A 20,000-nucleotide genomic window follows, 5' to 3' on the forward strand; every position below is an offset into this window, starting at 1 on the left:
AGTGGGTCATAAGCGCCAGGCTCCGGGAATCTTAGTGCTTTTAGGGCGTGTTTTAGCAGCTAGAAGCAACCAGTGTTAGTGAGAACGTCAGTGAACAACCCTACAAGTGATAACCAATGTATTAGCAAAAATAATTAAAGTAAAGGCGAGAGAAAGCCTGAAATTATACAACAAAATTTCAAAGTGCCAGTTCGTTGAGGCCTAGTTGGCACTTGTTGCCACACTGTTACAAATATACAAAGTACAAAGCGAGTGACTAAAGAGAAAATATCAAATAGAATTAAGAGAGGTTGGCTAACGAGAAACTGTGATGTAGCGCACAGCCAACGTGAACAAGCTAGCCAGAAAGGGGATATATATATATATATATATATATATATATATATATATATATATATATATATATATATATATATATATACATAAATATATATAAGCAGAGGTGGTGGCAGCAGTAGGCCTGAGGAAGTAGGCCGCCATAACAGGTTGGGTGTCATCACAAATAAGAAGTGTACTTACAAAAGTGAAGTGTAAATTATAAAAGTAGCAGTATACAAGTGATAAGTGTGGTAAATGAGGACTCAAAAGGGCAACGACAAAAGAATAGCTGAAGAAGTCAGAGGTGGAAGGGCGAGGTGCACGAGTCATCGTACAGCGAGCATTGTACATCAGGCATCTGGATGGACGTCCCCTCTGAGGAGTAACGTACAAATCACCTGTTTGTGGTTGGCGGGAGGTTTTGAGTGGTAGAGCCAGCCCTATGGTCACTGGTAGCTCGCTATCTAAACCCTGCTCCAGAGCGATTATCATACACACAACACCTAGCAGTAGTAGGAAGATAAAATTTGTAGGAGCAAGGAACAGGCAGGAGGATTAAGTCGGGGCTAATGGGACTACAGCCCTGACAACAGTTTCGAGAGATAATGTTTTAGGACACAAAGACAGTACAATCTGAGAAGCAAGTATTGGGTACACATGTAGTAAAAGGTAGTACATAACTGGGTGAAAGAGTGACTTGTTAACACACACTAGTATTATAATTATTAGAATTACTCTCAGTGTTAATGGTATCTTATTAGTATTACGGATACACAGAGGTGAAATGTATTTCTGGGACATATAAACAACTGACGTGCTCACACACACACACGCACGCGCACACATACACACTCGGGGCCAGGAGATGAGTCTCGACCCCTGAAACCACAACTAGGTGAGAACACACACCCACTCATTCACACAGCTGATCCTTGGAATTTGACCGCGCCCCCTCACCCCCCCACACACCTTTCCCTCCCCCACAGACCTTTCCCCTCCCCCGCTCTTGCCTTCACTCCCTCCTATCTTTCTCCCCCTCCCTCGCGTTTCTCTCTCTCATAGCCTTTTTCCCTCCCCTTCCCCCTACTCTTTCTTTCTCCCCCCCTCTCTCTCCCTCTCTCTCTCTCTCTCTCTCTCTCTCTCTCTCTCTCTCTCTCTCTCTCTCTCTCTCTCTCTCTCTCTCTCTCTCTCTCTCTCTCTCTCTATAGGCTCCTCTCTCCTCCCTTTTTCCATATTTCTACCCCTCCCTCGCATTTCTCTCTCATAGCCTTTTCCCTCACCCTCCTTTCTCTGTCTCTGTCTCTCTCTCCCCCCCCCTCTCTCTCTCTCTCTCTCTCTCTCTCCCTCTCTCTACCCTTTCTCTCCCCCTCACATTTCTCTCTCTCTCTCTCTCTCTCTCTCTCTCTCTCTCTCTCTACATACACATATATATATATATATATATATATATATATATATATATATATATATATATATATATATATATATATATATATATATATATATAGGCTTCTCTCTCCATCTCCCTTTTTCTATATTTCTACCCCTCCTTCGCATTTTTCTCTCTCATAGCCTTTTCCCTCACCCTCCTTTCTCTGTCTCTCTCTCTCTCTCTCTCTCTCTCTCTCTCTCTCTCTCTCTCTATAGGCTTCTCTCTCCATCTCCCTTTTTCTATATTTCTACCCCTCCCTCGCATTTCTCTCTCTCATAGCCTTTTCCCTCACCCTCCTTTCTCTGTCTTTTTTTTTTTTTTTTTTTTTTTTTTTTTTTTTTTTTTTTTTTACACGGGGTTTGACAAGGTTAAGGATCCCTAGCTTTATTGACAGCTATTTACAGGTTAAGGATTCCTAACTTTATTGGCAAGCTAAGAGCTGTTACCTACATCAGCTCATTTGAAAGCATTTTTATTGTTATGAGACATACAAGTAGGGAACAGGATGAAGTTGGAGCCATCTGTGGGCCAGCATTTTCATTTGATCAACTGACGTTATCTCGTTGACATCATTATGCTGTACGAACGTGTTCCATACTCGAGTCTCTCTCTCTCTCTCTCTCTCTCTCTCTCTCTCTCTCTCTCTCTCTCTCTCTCTCTCTCTCTCTCTCTCTCTCCCTCTCCCTCTCCCTCTCTCTACCCTTTCTCTCCCCCCTCACATTTCTCTCTCTCACCCTTGGTCTTATCCCTCACCCCCATACTCTCTCCTCTCTCTCCCTCTTTCTACCCTTTCCGTCTCCTCTCTCTCCCTCTTTCTACCCTTTCCCTCTCCTCTCTCTCCCTCTTTCTACCCTTTCTCTCTCCCCCTCGCACCCTCTCCCTCCTCTAGCCTTCTGTCTGTGGTAAAAAAAAAAAAAAAAAAAATGGGTGGCTCTAGAGGACGGAAAACCAGAGATCTGGTAGACGAACCAGGGAGGAAAGACTGGGAGTTAGAGCTCCAAAAAAGGGAGGAAGAGTGGGGAAGGAAGATAGAGCTTGGTAAGAAAATGGAGGAGCAGATAGCTGAGGAGTGCAGGAAGTGGGAAGTACAGGTCTTAGCAGCAGAAGCTAGGATACAGTGCTTAGAAGAGAAACTGCAAAGCCTGAAACAGATTAGAGAGACAAATGACAATTCTGATGTGACATCAGGTGCAGACAAGGGGACGGTAAGCAACAACGGAGACATGCCGTACGCGAAGGCCTTATCAGACCCACGTGGGGCCAGGGAAAAGACGAGGAGTACACTAAGATCAAATGACAGGTCCGAAGACAATGAAGGTATGCTATATGCAGAGATTCTAACAGCCAACTGCAGTAGCAAGGGACAGCTGGTCATGAAAGACAGTTCACTGAGAATAGAAGTTCCAGATATGACAGGGATTGAAGGCAAGAACATGTCAATGGAAGGAAATAAAATGCCTCACAGGAAGCAGATGGAGACTCAGTGGGAGGAGGAAAGGGCGAGGTCAGTTTTTGTGTATGGGCTCCAAGAAGCCAAGGGGGGACAACTTTGAAGAAATAAAACAGGAGGAGAAAAAAATGATTGAAGGCATCATGAAAACAATAGGTGAGGGCGATATGACCCAGGTGACAAATTTTCAGAGAATTGGGTGGTTTGCGAGTGGAAGGATACGGCCTGTCAAAGTAATTTTCAAGGAAGAATCAGTTCGAACCAGGATTCTGCAAGAGAAAGCAAGACTGAGGGACAAACAGGGGTACCAGAGAGTATACCTCGACCGCGACAGAACACAAGACGAAAGGACTACACTGAAAGAGAGGGTACAGAGACGCAAGGAGGAACGAGAGGCAATGACGAAGATGAGCAGGACCCAGACACAGGAGGAAGGGCAAACACACCCCACAGAATCTCCCACCAAAAGACTCCAACCACGACATTCCCAACGCAACTGAGCAACCTATACTACAACCCACTCACTGTTCCCTCTGCCACCAACCCCCATATCACAAACCTCACCCCAACAGCTGTCCCTTATGGGCATTCTGACCCCACCCCCATCATCACAAACCCCACCTACACCACAGCCCCATATAGGCCCCCACCAAGGCTCTCGCTCCCCCAACCCCAATATTCTTGCATGACCACAATGATAGAAAAGAAACTGAAAGTTTGGTACACAAACGCGGATGGAATAACGAATAAACATGAGGAGTGGAACGAAAGAATCAGTGAAAAATCCCCAGACATCATAGCAGTCACAGAAAACTCGCTGAGAAAATAACAGACACAATCTTCCCAATGGGATATCAGATCCTGAGGAAAGATAGAAGGAGTAGAGGGGAAGGAGGGGTTGCACTGCTCATAAAACACCGATGGGGATTTGAGGAAATGGAAGGCATGGACATGATTGGAGAAAGAGACTACATTGTAGGTACAATTCAGTCCGGAGAACATAAAGTAGTCATTGGAGTGATGTATAACCCACCACAGAACTGCAGGAGGCCAAGAGAGGAGTACGAAGAAAACAACAGGGTGATGGTGGACACACTGGTTGAGGTGGCAAGAAGAGCTCACTCGAGCAGAGCAAAGTTACTGGTAATGGGCGATTTCAACCACAGGGAGATCGACTGGGAAAACCTGGAGCCACATGGGGGTCCCGAAACATGGAGAGCCAAGATGATGGATGTGGTACTTGAAAACCTCATGCATCAACATGTCAGGGACACAACCAGAGAGAGAGGGGAGGATGAGCCAGCAAGACTGGATCTTGTGTTCACCCTGAGCAGTTCAGACATTGAGGACATCACTTACGAGAGGCCCCTTGGTGCTAGCGATCATGTGGTGCTGAGTTTTGATTATATAGTAGAGTTACAAGTGGAGAAGGTAACAGGAACTGAAGGGGTCAAGCCAAACTATAAAAGGGGGGACTACACAGGTATGAGAAACTTCCTGCAGGAGGTTCAGTGGGACAGAGAAATGGTAGGAAAATCAGTAAACGAGATGATGGAATATGTGGCAACAAAGTGCAAGGAGGCAGAGGAAAGTTTTGTTCCCAAGGGAAACAGAAATAATAGGAAGACCAAAACGAGTCCTTGGTTTACCCGAAGGTGTAGGGAGGCAAAAACTAAGTGCAACAGAGAATGGAAAAGGTACAGGAGGCATAGGACCCAGGAAAACAAGGAGATTAGTAGAAGAGCCAGAAACGAGTATGCACAGATAAGGAGGGAGGCCCAGCGACAGTATGAAAACGACATAGCATCGAAAGTCAAATCTGACCCGAAACTGCTGTATAGCCACATTAGGAGGAAGACAACAGTCAAGGACCAGGTGATAAGGTTGAGGAAAGAATGTGGAGAACTCACAAGAAACGATCAAGAGGTATGTGAGGAGCTCAACACGAGATTTAAGGAAGTATTTACAGTAGAGTCAGGAAGGACTCTGGGGGGACAGACCAGATGGGGACACCAGCAAGGAATACACCAACAAGTGTTGGACGACATACATACAGATGAGGAGGAGGTGAAGAAACTGCTAAGGGACATCGCTACCTCAAAGGCAATGGGACCGGACAACATCTCCCCGTGGGTCCTTAGAGAGGGAGCAGATATGTTGTGCGTGCCACTTACCACAATCTTCAACACGTCCCTGGAAACTGGGCAACTACCTGGGGTATGGAAGACGGCAAATGTAGTTCCCATTTTTAAAAAAGGAGACAGAAAAGAGGCACTAAACTATAGACCTGTGTCATTGACGTGTATAGTATGCAAAATTATGGAGAAGATTATCAGGAGGAGAGTGGTGGAGCACCTGGAACGGAACAAGAGTATAAATGCCAACCAGCACGGATTCATGGAAGGCAAATCCTGTGTCACAAACCTTCTGGAGTTTTATGATAAAATAACAGAAGTAAGACACGAGAGAGAGGGGTGGGTTCATTGCATCTTCTTAGACTGCAAGAAGGCCTTTGACACAGTTCCTCACAAGAGATTAGTGCAGAAGCTAGAGCATCAGGCGCATATAACAGGAAGGGCACTGCAATGGATCAGAGAATACCTGACAGGGAGACAACAACGAGTCATGGTACGTAATGATGTATCACAGTGGGCACCTGTGACGAGCGGGGTCCCACAGGGGTCGGTCCTAGGACCAGAGCTATTTTTGGTATATGTGAACGACATGATGGAAGGGTTAGACTCAGAAGTGTCCCTGTTTGCAGATGATGTGAAGTTAATGAGGAGAATTAAATCTGATGAGGACCAGGCAGGACTTCAAAGAGACCTGGACAGACTGGACACCTGGTCCAGCAAATGGCTTCTCGAATTTAATCCTGCCAAATGCAAAGTCATGAAGATAGGGGAAGGGCACAGAAGACCACAGACCGAGTATAGGCTAGGTGGCCAAAGACTGCAAACCTCCCTCAAGGAGAAAGATCTTGGTGTGAGTATAACACCAAGCATGTCTCCGGAAGCACACGTCAACCAGATAACTGCTGCAGCATATGGGCGCCTGGCAAACCTGAGAACAGCATTCCGATACCTTAGTAAGGAATCGTTCAAGACACTGTACACCGTGTATGTCAGGCCCATACTGGAGTATGCAGCACCTGTTTGGAACCCGCACTTGATAAAGCACGTCAAGAAACTAGAGAAAGTACAAAGGTTTGCGACAAGGTTAGTTCCAGAGCTAAGGGGAATGTCCTATGAAGAAAGATTAAGGGAAATCGGCCTGACGACACTGGAGGACAGGAGGGTCAGGGGAGACATGATAACGACATATAAAATACTGCGTGGAATAGACAAGGTGGACAAAGACAGGATGTTCCAGGGAGGGGACACAGAAACAAGAGGCCACAATTGGAAGTTGAAGGCACAAATGAGTCAGAGAGATATTAGGAAGTATTTCTTCAGTCATAGAGTTGTAAGGCAGTGGAATACCCTAGAAAATGACGTAGTGGAGGCAGGAACCATACACAGTTTTAAGACGAGGTTTGATAAAGCTCATGGAGCGGGGAGAGAGAGGGCCCAGTAGCAACCGGTGAAGAGGCGGGGCCAGGAGCTAAGACTCGACCCCTGCAACCACAAATAGGTGAGTACAAATAGGTAGGTGAGTACACACACACACACACACACACACACACAAGCGGGGTTCCACAGGGGTTAGTCCTAGGACCTGTGCTGTTCTTGGTATATGTGAACGACATAACGGAAGGGATAGACTCAGAAGTGTCCTTGTTTGCAGATGATGCGAAGTTAATGAGAAGAATCAAATCGGATGAGGATCAGGCAGGACTACAAAGAGACCTGGACAGGCTACAAGCCTGGTCCAGCAACTGGCTCCTTGAATTTAACCCTGCCAAATGCAAAGTCATGAAGATTGGGGAAGGGCAAAGAAGACCGCAGACACAATATAGTTTAGATGGCCAAAGACTGCAAACCTCACTCAAGGAAAAAGATCTGGGGGTGAGTATAACACCGAGCATATCTCCTGGGCGCACATCAATCAGATAACTGCTGAAGCATACGGGCGCCTGGCAAACCTACGGATAGCGTTCCGATACCTCAGTAAGGATTCGTTCAAGACTCTGTATACCATTTACGTCAGGCCCATACTGGAGTATGCAGCACCAGTTTGGAATCCACACCTAGTCAAGCACGTCAAGAAATTAGAGAAAGTGCAAAGGTTTGCAACAAGACTAGTCCCAGAGCTACGGGGATTGTCCTACGAAGAAAGGTTGAGGGAAATCGGCCTGACGACACTGGAGGACAGGAGGGTCAGGGGAGACATGATAACGACATATAAAATACTGCGCTGAATAGACAAGGTGGACAAAGACGGGATGTTCCAGAGAAGGGACACATACTGCGCTGAATAGACAAGGTGGACAAAGACAGGATGTTCCAGAGAAGGGACACAGACACAAGAGGTCACAATTGGAAGTTGATGACTCAGATGAATCAAAGGGATGTTAGGAAGTATTTCTTCAGTCATAGAGTAGCCAGGCCGTGGAATAGCCTAGAAAGTGACGTAGTGGAGGCGGGAACCATACATAGTTTTAAGGCGAGGTATGATAGAGCTCATGGGGCAGGGAGAGAGAGGACCTAGTAGCAATCAGCGAAGAGGCGGGGCCAGGAGCTGTGACTCGACCTCTGCAACCACAAATAGGTGAGTACAAATAGGTGAGTACACACACACACACCCACACACACACACACACACACACACACACACACACACACACACACACAGGGACGATAGGAAGTATTTCTTCAGTCATAGAGTTGTCAGCAAGTGGAATAGCCTAGCAAGTGAAGTAGTGGAGGCAGGAACCATACATAGTTTTAAGAAGAGGTATGACAAAGCTCAGGAAGCAGAGAGAGAGAGGATCCAGTAGCGATCAGTGAAGAGGCGGGGCCAGGAGCTGAGTCTCGACCCCTGCAACCACAATTAGGCGAGTACAATTAGGTGAGTACACACACACACACACACACACACACACACACACACACACACACACACACACACACACACACACACACACACAAGCACAAGCACAAGGGTAGACACTTGTAGAAGTTGAGAGAGGCGAAATTTTAGAACCTAGTATTGCTTTCGGTATTTTATAAGTAGAATTGATAAGTGTTAGAATTACTATTGGTAAGTTTTAGAATTACTTGTATTACTACTGGTATTTATTAGCAATATTAATACTTAGAAGTGAGGAACATTATTCCTGGCCACACACATACACACACACATGCGCGCGCGCACACACACACACACACACACACACACACACACACACACACACACACACACACACACACACACACACACACACACACACACATATCTTGCATACCCCCTAATCCCCTCTGTCCCTCCCTCCCCATCCCCCTCTCCTTAGATTTCTCTCCCCTTCGCTCTGTCTCCCTCCCTCTCTCTATACCTTTCTCCCTCTCTACCTTTCTCTCTCTATCCATCTTTCCCCTCCCTCTCCTCTATCTCTCTAGCTTTCTCTCTCCACCTCTCATTCTCTCTATCTCTCTCCTCACACATACCTTCTATTCATCTTCCCTTTCCTCCTACCCCTCCCCCTTGGCTTCCCCTCACTTCCCTTCCTACTCATCATTCCTAGCCTTCTCCCTATCATTCTCTCTCCCTCTCTATTCCTCTCTCTCTCTCTCACACACAAGCTCCTTCCTGTGGTAAAAAAAAAGGGGTAACCCAAGAGGGCAGAAACCCAGGGGTCTGGAGGTCGAACCCAGGAGGGAGGAACCTGGGAGGGAAGATTGAGAGTTAGAGCTCACAAAAATGGAGGAACAGTGCAGAAGGAAGCTTGCAGAGCTCGGCAGGGTAATGGAGGAGAGGATAGCTGAATAGAGCAGGAAGTGGGGACTACAAGTCTTAGCAGCAGAAGATAAGATAAAGTGCTTAGAAGAGGAGCTTAAAAAACTAAAACAGACTAGAAAGACAAATGACAATACAGACATGACATCAGGAACTCCTATTCCAGTCACAGACAAGGGGGCTGTAGGGATTCGGGTAAAGATGAGTACAGGAAGACCAAATGAGAAGCCTGAAGACAACGGAGACATGACATATGCAGAGAGACTAACAGTCAACTACAGTGGCAGGGAACAGCTGGGCAGGGAAGACAGTCCACTGAGCATAGAGGCTGCAGCAAGGGCAGGAGTTGAAGGCAGGAACGTTTCGATGGAAAGAGCTAAAACACCTCAGAGGATGCAGAGAGAGAGACAGTGGAAGGAAGTGAGGGAGAGGTCAGTGTTTGTCTACGGGCTCCAAGAAGTCGAACGGGGAAACCTATAATGAAAGAAACCAGGGGGAGAAGAAAGTGATATAAGGTATCAAGAAAGCAATAGGTGAGGGAGACATGACTCAGGTGGCAAATTTTCGGAGAATTGGGTGGTTTGCGGGTGGAAGGAGATGGCTTGTCAAAGTAATCTTCAAGGGAGAATCAGCTCGAACCAGGGTCCTGCAGGAGAAAGCACGACTGTTGTACAAACCACAGTACCAGAGAGTGTACCTAGATTGCAACAGAACACAGCAGGAAAGGACGATACTGAGAGAGAAGGTACAAAGATGAAAGGAGGAATGGGATGCATCGATGAAGACGAGCAGAACCCAGACTCAGGTGGAAGGACAAACAAACCCTACAGAGACACCGGCAGAAGGACTCAAACCACAACAACCCCAAAACAACTGAACAAACTCAACCAAAACCCACACACTGTTCCCTTTGCCCCCACCCACCCCCACATCACAAACCCCACTTCTACAGCAGCTCCCTATGGGCACTCTGCCCTCACCCCCATCACAAACCCCACCCACACCACAAACCCCCACAGGCATTCCCAGGGCTCCTCCTCCCTAAACCCCAATATTCTCCTTGGTCCACCATGATAGACAAGAAGCTGAAGGTGTGGTACACAAATGCAGATGGAATAAAAAATAAATAGGAGTGGCAAGAAAGAATCAATGAGAAGTCCCCAGACATCATAGCAGCCACAGAAACGAAACTCGCTGAGACAATAACAGACGCAGTCTTCCCACCTGGATATCAGATCCTAAGGAAAGATAGAAGGAGCAGAGGGGAAGGAGGGTTTGCACTGCTCATAAAAAACTGATGGAGTTTTGAGGAATTGGAAGGCATGGACGAGATTGGAGAAAAGGACTACATAGTAGGTACAATTCAATCTGGGGAACATAAGGTAGTCATTGCAGTGATGTATAACCCACCACAGAACTGCAGGAGGCCAAGAGAGGAATATGATGAGAGCAACAGAGCGAAGGTGGACACACTGGCTGAGGTGGCACCAAGAGCTCAATCGTGCAGAGCAAAGTTACTGGTTATGGGTGATTTCAACCACAGGGAGATCGATTGGGAAAACCTGGAGCCTCATGGGGACCCCAAAACATGTAGAGTCAAGATGATGGATGTGGTACTGGGAAACCTCATGCACCAACACATCAGGGACACTACCAGAGAGAGAGGGGAGGATGAACCAGCAAGTTCACCCTGAGTAGCTCAGACACTGATGACATCACATGTGAGAGATCCCTCGGAGCTAGGGACCACGTAGTCCTGAGTTTTGATTACATAGTAGAGTTACAAGTGGAGAGGGTAACAGGAGTCTAAGGGGAAAAGCCAAACTATAAAAGGTGGGACTATACAGGTATGAGGAACTTTCTGCGGGAGGTGCAGTGGGACAGAGAAATGGTAGGAAAGTCAGTAAATGAAATGATGGAATATGTAACAACAAAATGCAAGGAGGCAGAGGAAAAGTTGGTTCCCAAGGGCAACAGAAACAATGGGAAAACCAAAGAGAGTCCTTGATTTACCCGAAGGTGCAGGGAGGCAAAAACTAAGTGCATTAGAGAATGGAAGAGGTATTGATTTAAGGAAGTATTCACAAAGGAGACAGAAAGGACTCTGAGAAGACAGGACAGAGGGGGACACCAACAGGGAATAGACCAACAAGTGCTGGATGATATGCACACAAATGAGGAGGAGGTAATGAAGCTGCTAAGTGACCTTGATACCTCAAAGGCAATGGGACCGGACATCTTCCCGTGGGTCCTCAGTGAGGGAGCAGATATACTGTGTGTGCCATTAACCACAATCTTCAACATATCCCTTGAAACTGGGCAACTACCTGAGGTATGGAAGACTGCAAATGTAGTTCCCATTTTTAAAAAAAGGAGACAGAAAAGAAGCACTAAATTACAGACCAGCGTCACTGACATGTATAGTATGTAAAGTCATGGAGAAGATTATCTGGAGGAGAGTGGTGGAGCACCTGGAACGGAACAAGATTATAAACGACAACCAGCACGGATTCATGGAAGGCAAATCGTGTGTCACAAACCGTCTGGAGATTTATGACAAAGTTAAAGAAATAAGACACGAAAGAGATGGGTGGGTTGATTGCATTTTCTTGGACTGCAAGAAGGCCTTCGACACAGTTCCTCACAAGAGACTAGTGCAGAAACTAGAGGATCAGGCTCGTATAACAGGAAGGGCACTGCAATGGATCAGAGAATACCTGACAGGGAGGCAACAACGAGTCATGGTACAAGATGAGGTATGACAGTGGGCACCTGTGACGAGTGGGGTTCCATAGGGGTCGGTTTTAGAACCAGTGCTATTTTTGATATATGTGAATGACATGATGGAAGGGATAGTCTCGGAGGTGTCCATGTTCGCAGATGATGTTCAGGCTCAGGCAGGACTTCAAAGAGTCCTGGACAGGCTGGACACGAGGTCCAGCAACTGGCTTCTTGAATTCAACCCTGCCAAATGCAAAGTCATGAAGATCGGAGAAGGTGGCCAAAGACTGCAAACCTCACTCAAGGAGAAAGATCTTGGGGTGACCATAACACTGAGCATGTCTCCGGAGGCACACATCAACCAGATAACTGCTGCAGCAAATGGGCGCCTGGCAAACCTGAGAATAGCATTCCGATACCTTAGTTAGGAATCATTCAAGATGCTGTACACTGTGTACATCAGGGCCATACTGGAGTATGCAGCACCAGTTTGGAACCCACACCTGGTCAAGCACGTCAAGAAATTAAAGAAAGTGCAAAGGTTTGCAACAAGGCTAGTTCCAGAGCTCAGGGGTATGTCCTACGAAGAAAGGTTGAGGGAAATCGGACTAACGACATTGGAAGACAGGAGGGTCATTGGAGACATGATAACGACATACAAAATACTGCGTGGAATTGATAAGGTGGACAGAGACAGGTTGCACCAGAGAGGGGACACAGAAACAAGCGGTCACAATTGGAAGCTGAAGATTCAGACGAGTCAGAGGGATGTTAGGAAGTATTTCTTCAGTCATAGAGTCGTCAGGAAGTGGAATAGCCTAGCAAGTGATGTAGTGGAGGCAGGAACCATACATAGCTTTAAGACGAGGTATGACAAAGCTCAGGAAGCAGAGAGAAAGAGGACCTAGTAGCAATCAGTGAAGAGGCAGGGCCAGGAGCTGAGTCTCGACTCCTGCAACTACAATTAGGTGAGTACACACACACACACACACACACACACACACACACACACACACACACACACACACACACACACACACACACACACACACACACACACACACAGAGTAATTTCAGTGATGTATAATCCACCATAGAATAGCAGGAGGCGAAGACAAAAATATGAAAGCAACAGAGCAATGGTTGACACACTAGCTGAGGTGGTCAGAAGGGCCCACGTGGGCAGGGCAAAGTTACTAGTTGTGGGTGATTTCATTCGCAAGGAAATTGGCTGTTAAAACCTGAAGCCACATGGGGTGGACAAGAAACGTGGAGGACTAAGATGATCGGGATGGTACTGGAAAACCTCATGCATCAACACGTTAAGTACACTACCAGAGAGAGAGAGAGAGAGAGAAAGAGAAGATGAACCAGCAAGACTGGACTTTATATTCACCTTGAGTAGTTCAGACATTAAAGATATCACATATGAAAGTCCCCATGGAGCTAGAGATCATATGGTCCTGAGCTTCAAATACTTAGTAGAATTACAAGTGGAGAGAGAATCAGGAAGAATAGGATGTGAGAAACCAAACTACAAAAGTGGCATGAGGAATTTCCTGCACGAGGTTTAGTGGGAAAGTGAACTGTGGCAAAATCAATAATTAAAATTATGGAATACATTGCAAAATGCAAGGAGGCCGAGGAGAGGTTCGTACTCGAAGACAACAGAAATGATGGGAAGACCAGAACGAACCCTTGGTTACCCACAGATATAGAGAGCACAAAACTAAATGTCCTAGAGAACAGAAAAAGTACAGAAGACAAAGTACCAGGAAATTAAGGAAATAATCAAAGAGCATGAACCGAATGCACATAGATAATGAGGGAGGGCTAGCGGCAATTCGGAAATGACATAGCATTGAAAGCCAAGTCTGGCACAAAGCTGTTGTACAGCCACATCAGGAGGAAATCAACAGTTAAGGACCAGATAATCATTCGGAGGAAGGAAGGAAGGAGGGGAGATCACAAAAAACGACCGAAAAGTATGTGAGGAGCTCAACATGAGATTTAAAGAAGCATTTTCAGTGGAGACAGAGAGGATGTTGTGAAGCTGTTGTGAATTCAGTCGCATGAAGATCGGGAAGTACTACAAAAGGGATCTGGACAAGCCTGTTCCAGCAACTGGCTACTGGAGTTTAGCCTCACCAAGTGCAAAATCATGAAGATTAGGGAAGGGTAAAGAAGTCCACATAGCACAGTCTAGGGGGCCAAAGACTGCAAATCTCTCTCAAGGGAAAGGATCTTGTGACGAGTATAATACAGAGCACATCTCCTGAGGCGCACATCAGCCAAATAACAGCTGCAACATATAGGCGCCTGGCAAACCTAAAAACATTATTTCGAAACCTCCATGAGGGATCGTTGAAGACTCTGTATACTGTGTTCGTCAGGCCCATATTGGAATATGCTGCACCAGTTTGGAACCCTCCTGGTCAAGCACGTCAGGAAATCAAAGAAAGTGCAAAAGTTTGCAACAAGACTAGTCCCGGAGCTGAGAAGTATGCCCTATGAGGAGAGGTTAAGAGAAATTGACCTGACGACACTGGACGACAAGAGGGATGGGGGAACATGATAATGAAATACAGAGAGGAATTGACAAGTTTGACAGGGACAGGATGTTTCAGAGATGGGGCACAGCAATAACACTAACACCACTGACTCAGATGAGTCAGTGGTGTTAGGAAGTATTTTTTCAGCCATAGACTTGTCAGGAAGTGGAACAATCTGGAGTGTGATGTAGTGGAGGCAGGATCCATACACAGCTTTAGCAAGAGATAGGATAAAGCTCATGGAACAGGGAGAGACCAGTGAAAAGGCGGGGCCAGGAGCTACGAATAGACTCTTACAACCACAATTAGGTGAGTACACACATGCACAAAACTCCGACGCAGAAAACACACACATGCACAAAACATACACGCACAAAACATACGCACACAAAACATACACGCACAAAACATACACGCACAAAACATACGCACAAAAACATACACGCACAAAACATGCACACACAAAACATAAAAACATAAAAACAAAAAAACACACACACACACACACACACACACACACACACACACAACAGACGAATTGTCTAATCGACAAGTACCAATGAGAAAATGGTAGCTTACACGTCCTTGATGTTGACATCTTACCTGTGACCAGCGCCACTTTACCACCAAAAAGAGATGACATCCTGACAGACAGGGCTGGAACTGCTTGGGTCGTGGCTGCTCGTAATCTGTCGCTCGTCAAGCTTAGCTGCTATCTTTTCTTGAGTGTTAGGGAGTTTAAATTATCAGGAAGATTTTGAGATAAAATGCAAGTCTTTTTATTCTTGAAAGATAATTATTTAATGAAAGAAAACAGTGTGTCACATTTTTAGTCAATAACAGAGAGAACTGCGTAGTTACTAGTTGTCAAAGTCACTTGTCGATAGACACTTTGCCTCATAATATTTTTTTTGTGTGTGTGTGGTAGTAGTTAATACTTGAAGGCACCCGTCGATCGACACTTTGTTTGATGATATAATGTCCCCCATGGTTGTTTTGCAGACTATCATCATTCACTCCATCACTGTCATGCCAGAGGCGTGACCACACTAGTTAAAAAAAAAAAAAAAAAAAAAAAAAAAAAAAAAATGTGTCCTATGATTTTACACTAGTAAGTTTTGATGTCACTGCGTTATTCGCTCTAGTTCCTGTTACTGATTTACCATCTAACTTGGAAGAAAAATTATATCAGTTCTCCATACCTTTTAATAAGAACACCATTACTGAGCTGGTTAATTTACGAGTTGTTGATTGCAAGTTTGAGTTTGAATGGAAATACTACTCTCAAAGACAGGGAAGAGCTATGGAAAATCCATTGTCTCCCCTAATGAGCAATTTATATATGGAGTTGTTTGACGTGAGACTGCTGGAAGACATCCTTCCCCGTAAAGCTAGATGGTTCAGATATGTGGATGGCATCTTTTCTTTGTGCCCAAATGATATGGCTCTGTATACATTCTTACCGAGACTTAATGCTTTGATTCCTTCTATTAAGTGGAAAGAACCAGAGTAAAAAGGAATGTAAAATGTAGTGTCTTTCTCACTGTTTCTTAGAACTTACCGAGTGTGCAGCCTGGAGTTCCTCGGCGAAGAACTTCGGAAAATATTTAACATTGCCTTGAAAGTGCAGTATCCTAAAGAGTTCATGGAATCAGCGTTGCTGGCAGCTAGGAAAAATTAGAGCTGAACAGAGGATAACACCACTGATCAAGAATGTGCTAGTTCTCCCATACAATGTGAATTTATCTGTGCTGCTGCATGCCTTTAAGATATTTAACATTAAAGTAGTTTGTAAAAATTCACGGACTGTTAGAATCATTCTGATAAAGAATTCTTCTCAACAGTGTGTTAATAGTGTCTACAGAATTGCTTGCAACTCATGTGGGACACCAGCAAAACCTTTAGATGTTTGGATATCACAACACCACTACTCATTACAATCTTCCCAGGATTCTAACGAAATTTTCAGCCATATTAGAGTCTGCAATAATTTGGAAAATTAGTCGGAAGCAAGAGTCATTGTCGTTTGTTCTGCTTGGCTTGAACGGAATATTGTAGAATCAGCAATTACAAAACATAGCAAAAATTAATTACACAATAACAGTGGCGACTTGTTAAAATTAGACTCAATTTTAGTTGAGGCTATTGTACATAAATTAAAATCAGACTACTACACGAATGTATTGGACTATCTAAAGTGCTGAAGTTGTAAGGTAAAAGGACACAAGTGCAACTAATGTGACATTTTTATTGTGGCAACGTTTCGCTCTCCATGAGCTTTGTCAAGCTCCTGGAGAGCGAAACGTTGCCACAATAAAAATGTCACATTAGTTGCACTTGTGTCCTTTTACTTTGCATATTGTCGGTAATTCTACCAATTATTACGTGCTGAAGTTCCACGCCGAGGAATTAAGGCTTGTTTTCCTGCTCGTTTCGTGTTGGTTAGATCAGCGTCTACCTCAGAATCTAGTGGGATAGATAAACTATGGCCGTCTTGTTTTGGGTAAACTACAGACGTCTTTCCCTTAAATGAGTCCCTTTCAATGGCCCCAATTGCCAGATATTCTATATTTGGTATGTGAAGTTATTTATATTATATTGTCTGACCGAATATTTGACAATTGTCATGTCACCAACGTTACGTTCGTTGGGATGGCTCTCTTCTAATGTTAAAATATTCCATTATTCCGGCTATTGGTATGCCTTTCGGCACTTACTGCCTCTCTGTCTCATTCGAGCAAAGATGCTTCCCCTGATCGTATTAGCTTTAACCTGCTCCTATTTTCTGCAACATTGCAAGCTTCTGATGTGCTGAATACAACAATTCCTTACGAAGATTTTACATAGTGTCCACTATTTCTCACACTCGATAATTGTCAGAAAAGAATTATCTATTTCCAGGGAAGCGCTAAAAATCTAAGAGTCATAAATCGCATTTGAGATCAAGTTAACTCTAATTCTTTTATTCATGAGGCCTTAACCAGTATCAGGTACCCTTTCCCCATCCTTGTCAGGATAATTCTCTAAAGATTAAATGAAAGAGTAAAAAGACGCAATACAGTGGTTGGAACAATACACAAATAAGCTGACCTTTTCCTAAGTGCGTTTGTCTTTTGAGATGTTAAGAGGAATGTTATTCAACAGATGTTGCCTTAACGAAGAGGCTTATTTAAGAACCACAATATCGAAAAGAAATTTCACGGGTATTGTCACTTAAGATTTACGAACGGCTTTTTAACAGTAGCCAAAAGAATATTATAAAAGAACTGGCAGGTATCGAGAGAAGTTCTGTAGATTTTTGTCTTTTCTTGTACAAGAGAAAATAAATTGAGAAAATCAGTACATAATCAGAACCCTTACCGATAACGTATGGATATTGGTAAGGGTTCTACAAGGACGTATCCTGGGCCCGCACTGCTTTGCACATGGTGTGTAAATTACATTCTCATTGCTGTTAAATGCAAACTCTTATTGTAGGCAGATGACAGTGATTACTTTGTGTCAGGAAGAGTCAAAGAAAATAGTTAAGATATTTTCAGTGGAAATGAGGTCGTGCTGTTATCGGTTAATTCATAAATTATCGATTATTTTGGGAAAAACAGATGCTGTGTTATTTGGTTGAAATGTAAATTGAAACGGTAAAATAATTTCAGGGTACTGCGTAATTAGTAATACATCTGAACAACAGCTTAGATGAAGTATCGTGTAATATATGATTCGTGCAGGTCAAGTCCACACTATAGTAAGAAAACACGATTGCAAAGTTAAAGTTCGTGTACTATACGCGTCCAACATGTCACATCATATGTGGCAGCATTCACTTTCATGTCGAATGTTTCTACCATATTAGAACCCGACTTGTATACCAATAATATTTCTAGCCGAATTATTGTTCTGTGAGCATCTTCTTGCTGCTAGAGTAATGGTAGTGAACTGTTGACTCACTACTGAGAGGACTTCGGGTCGAACCCTACACATAGCGGCGGGAGGTATGAGCAAGTTTCCTAACACCTACTGCTCCCTTAATTTAGCAGTAAATAGATACCTAGTATTAAGTATATAGTTATAGGCCTTATTTGGGGAAAGAACCTAATAAGGTCCTCAGTGAAAACAAGCCACATTGCTTGGTATTCTTGATGTGTACTGAGTTATTAACACTGAGAGGTTATTAATTAGAATAAAATAGATTTTGGTGTAAGATAGAAGGAGAAAAAAGACGCTGGTAGGAGAGGAAATATCTGTCAGAATAATAAAAATTTGTTGAGGTGTTCACCAACATAAAACTCCCAACAGACATTATCTGCTATAAAGAGAAAGCCTTCCTCATACACGCAGTTCCAAAGATCACAGTATCTATAGATCACTGGTCCTCCCCACTGGGTAGACTACCATAACCATCGCTACGATTCTCCGAAAAGCCAAGATAGTTGTAGCAGTCCTGGCTACTAAAACTTTCAGTGATCACCAGGAACCCTGAACCTAGAACTATTTACACAGCAGGAGTATACAAAATACATGTAGTGGTTCCTATAAATTCTACAAAAAATCTGTACAGGCCACTAGACACGCCTCCAGAAGCATTAATTAATCTGAAGAAGGGATAAAACCATCAACGCATGCGTATTCCATCAAAACTTCAGTCTCACGTCATGGACTTCGTAGGAGCACAAGTGTTGCACTACGAGAACGACAGAGCAAGACGCAGAATTTTAAAAGCAGCAATGATCCACCTCACCAAAACCAGTGAGAAGAACAATGGAATGTACATGTTATCTTGACCTATTGCACACACTGCACACGATTCATGAAATAATCATTAACTTGTCACCTTACTCCCATCCTCTGATACCACCCCAATACCTAACCTCGCCAGACTTCATTTCGCAGTTTTTGAGACCTTGAGTGACCTGTTGTCTGAGTGACCTGTTGTCTGAGTGACCTGTTGTCTGAGTGACCTGTTGTCTTAGAGGCCTTGTGTGTAATGTCTTTCTCTGAGCTTGACCTAATAGAAAAAATGTTGTATTAGAAGTATCCTCCTTCACCATCGTCTTTATTTCTAATTGTCACCATTTTGCTATTATCTACTTGCCAGCTCAAAGAAATATATTCATAAATGTGAATCCCGAAGGAATAAATAAAGAAAAAAATCCATTTTTTTAGTAATTTATTGTAACTCTACATCCCTACTGAATGTTACCTGATAGAATTACGAGCCCCAGAGTTCTTTTCACGTCAAGTGTCAGACAAGCTCCTCAAGGCTCCTTTCACCTCCTGAAGCTGGTAATAGTTGCCTCGATATCCACAATTATTTTGGCGTTGGGATGGCTGATACAAAATCCACTACAGGTACGGTATTGGCTTTGCAGAGTTCTTGAAAATTCTATACCCGTTGGTAGTGGATTCTTCAAAATCTCTTACACATCTTGGGGTCGCAGTCGATAATGTTAACGATCCCTTAATATGCTGACGCTGAGGCTTGGCTTCTTCAGAGTCAAATTAAATACCAAGTCCACCTGTGATCTCCACACAAGACCCAACCATAAAACTGCTTTTCTCCGATAGAAGGAATGCCACCAGTTCTGCCACCTCTGTTTGGGAATAAAATTTATTTTCTCAAAGAAAACCCACAAAT

The 20,000-nt window shown here is 44.2% G+C and overlaps 4 protein-coding genes across 6 annotated transcripts in view; 2 read left to right on the plus strand and 2 right to left on the minus strand.

The window, feature by feature from the left end:
* The window catches only part of LOC128697902 ((3R)-3-hydroxyacyl-CoA dehydrogenase), a 22,887-nt gene extending 7,765 nt beyond the window's left edge, over nucleotides 1–15,122 (minus strand). Inside the window, exon 1 of one of the 2 annotated variants that reach the window (XM_070099680.1) lies at nucleotides 14,972–15,122. In XM_070099680.1, the coding sequence (XP_069955781.1) occupies nucleotides 14,972–15,011 (40 nt within the window). In that variant the 5' untranslated portion in view covers nucleotides 15,012–15,122. The remainder of the gene's footprint in view (nucleotides 1–14,971) is intronic. The other variant, XM_070099679.1, reaches the window with a different exon arrangement.
* LOC138854763 (uncharacterized) overlaps nucleotides 1–20,000 on the plus strand; it is a 593,204-nt gene that overhangs the window by 382,951 nt on the left and 190,253 nt on the right. The gene's annotated exons all lie outside the window — the stretch shown is intronic.
* Nucleotides 1–20,000, plus strand: part of LOC128697611 (uncharacterized) — a 230,879-nt gene that overhangs the window by 1,450 nt on the left and 209,429 nt on the right. The window lies entirely within an intron of this gene.
* Nucleotides 19,516–20,000, minus strand: part of LOC128697759 ((3R)-3-hydroxyacyl-CoA dehydrogenase-like) — a 31,166-nt gene continuing 30,681 nt past the window's right edge. Inside the window, exon 6 of the mRNA XM_070099678.1 lies at nucleotides 19,516–19,956. Coding sequence (XP_069955779.1) covers nucleotides 19,865–19,956 — 92 coding nt within the window. The 3' untranslated portion in view covers nucleotides 19,516–19,864. The remainder of the gene's footprint in view (nucleotides 19,957–20,000) is intronic.

Source organism: Cherax quadricarinatus, chromosome 68, assembly GCF_038502225.1.
Source record: "Cherax quadricarinatus isolate ZL_2023a chromosome 68, ASM3850222v1, whole genome shotgun sequence".
In the NCBI taxonomy this organism is placed as follows: domain Eukaryota; kingdom Metazoa; phylum Arthropoda; class Malacostraca; order Decapoda; family Parastacidae; genus Cherax; species Cherax quadricarinatus.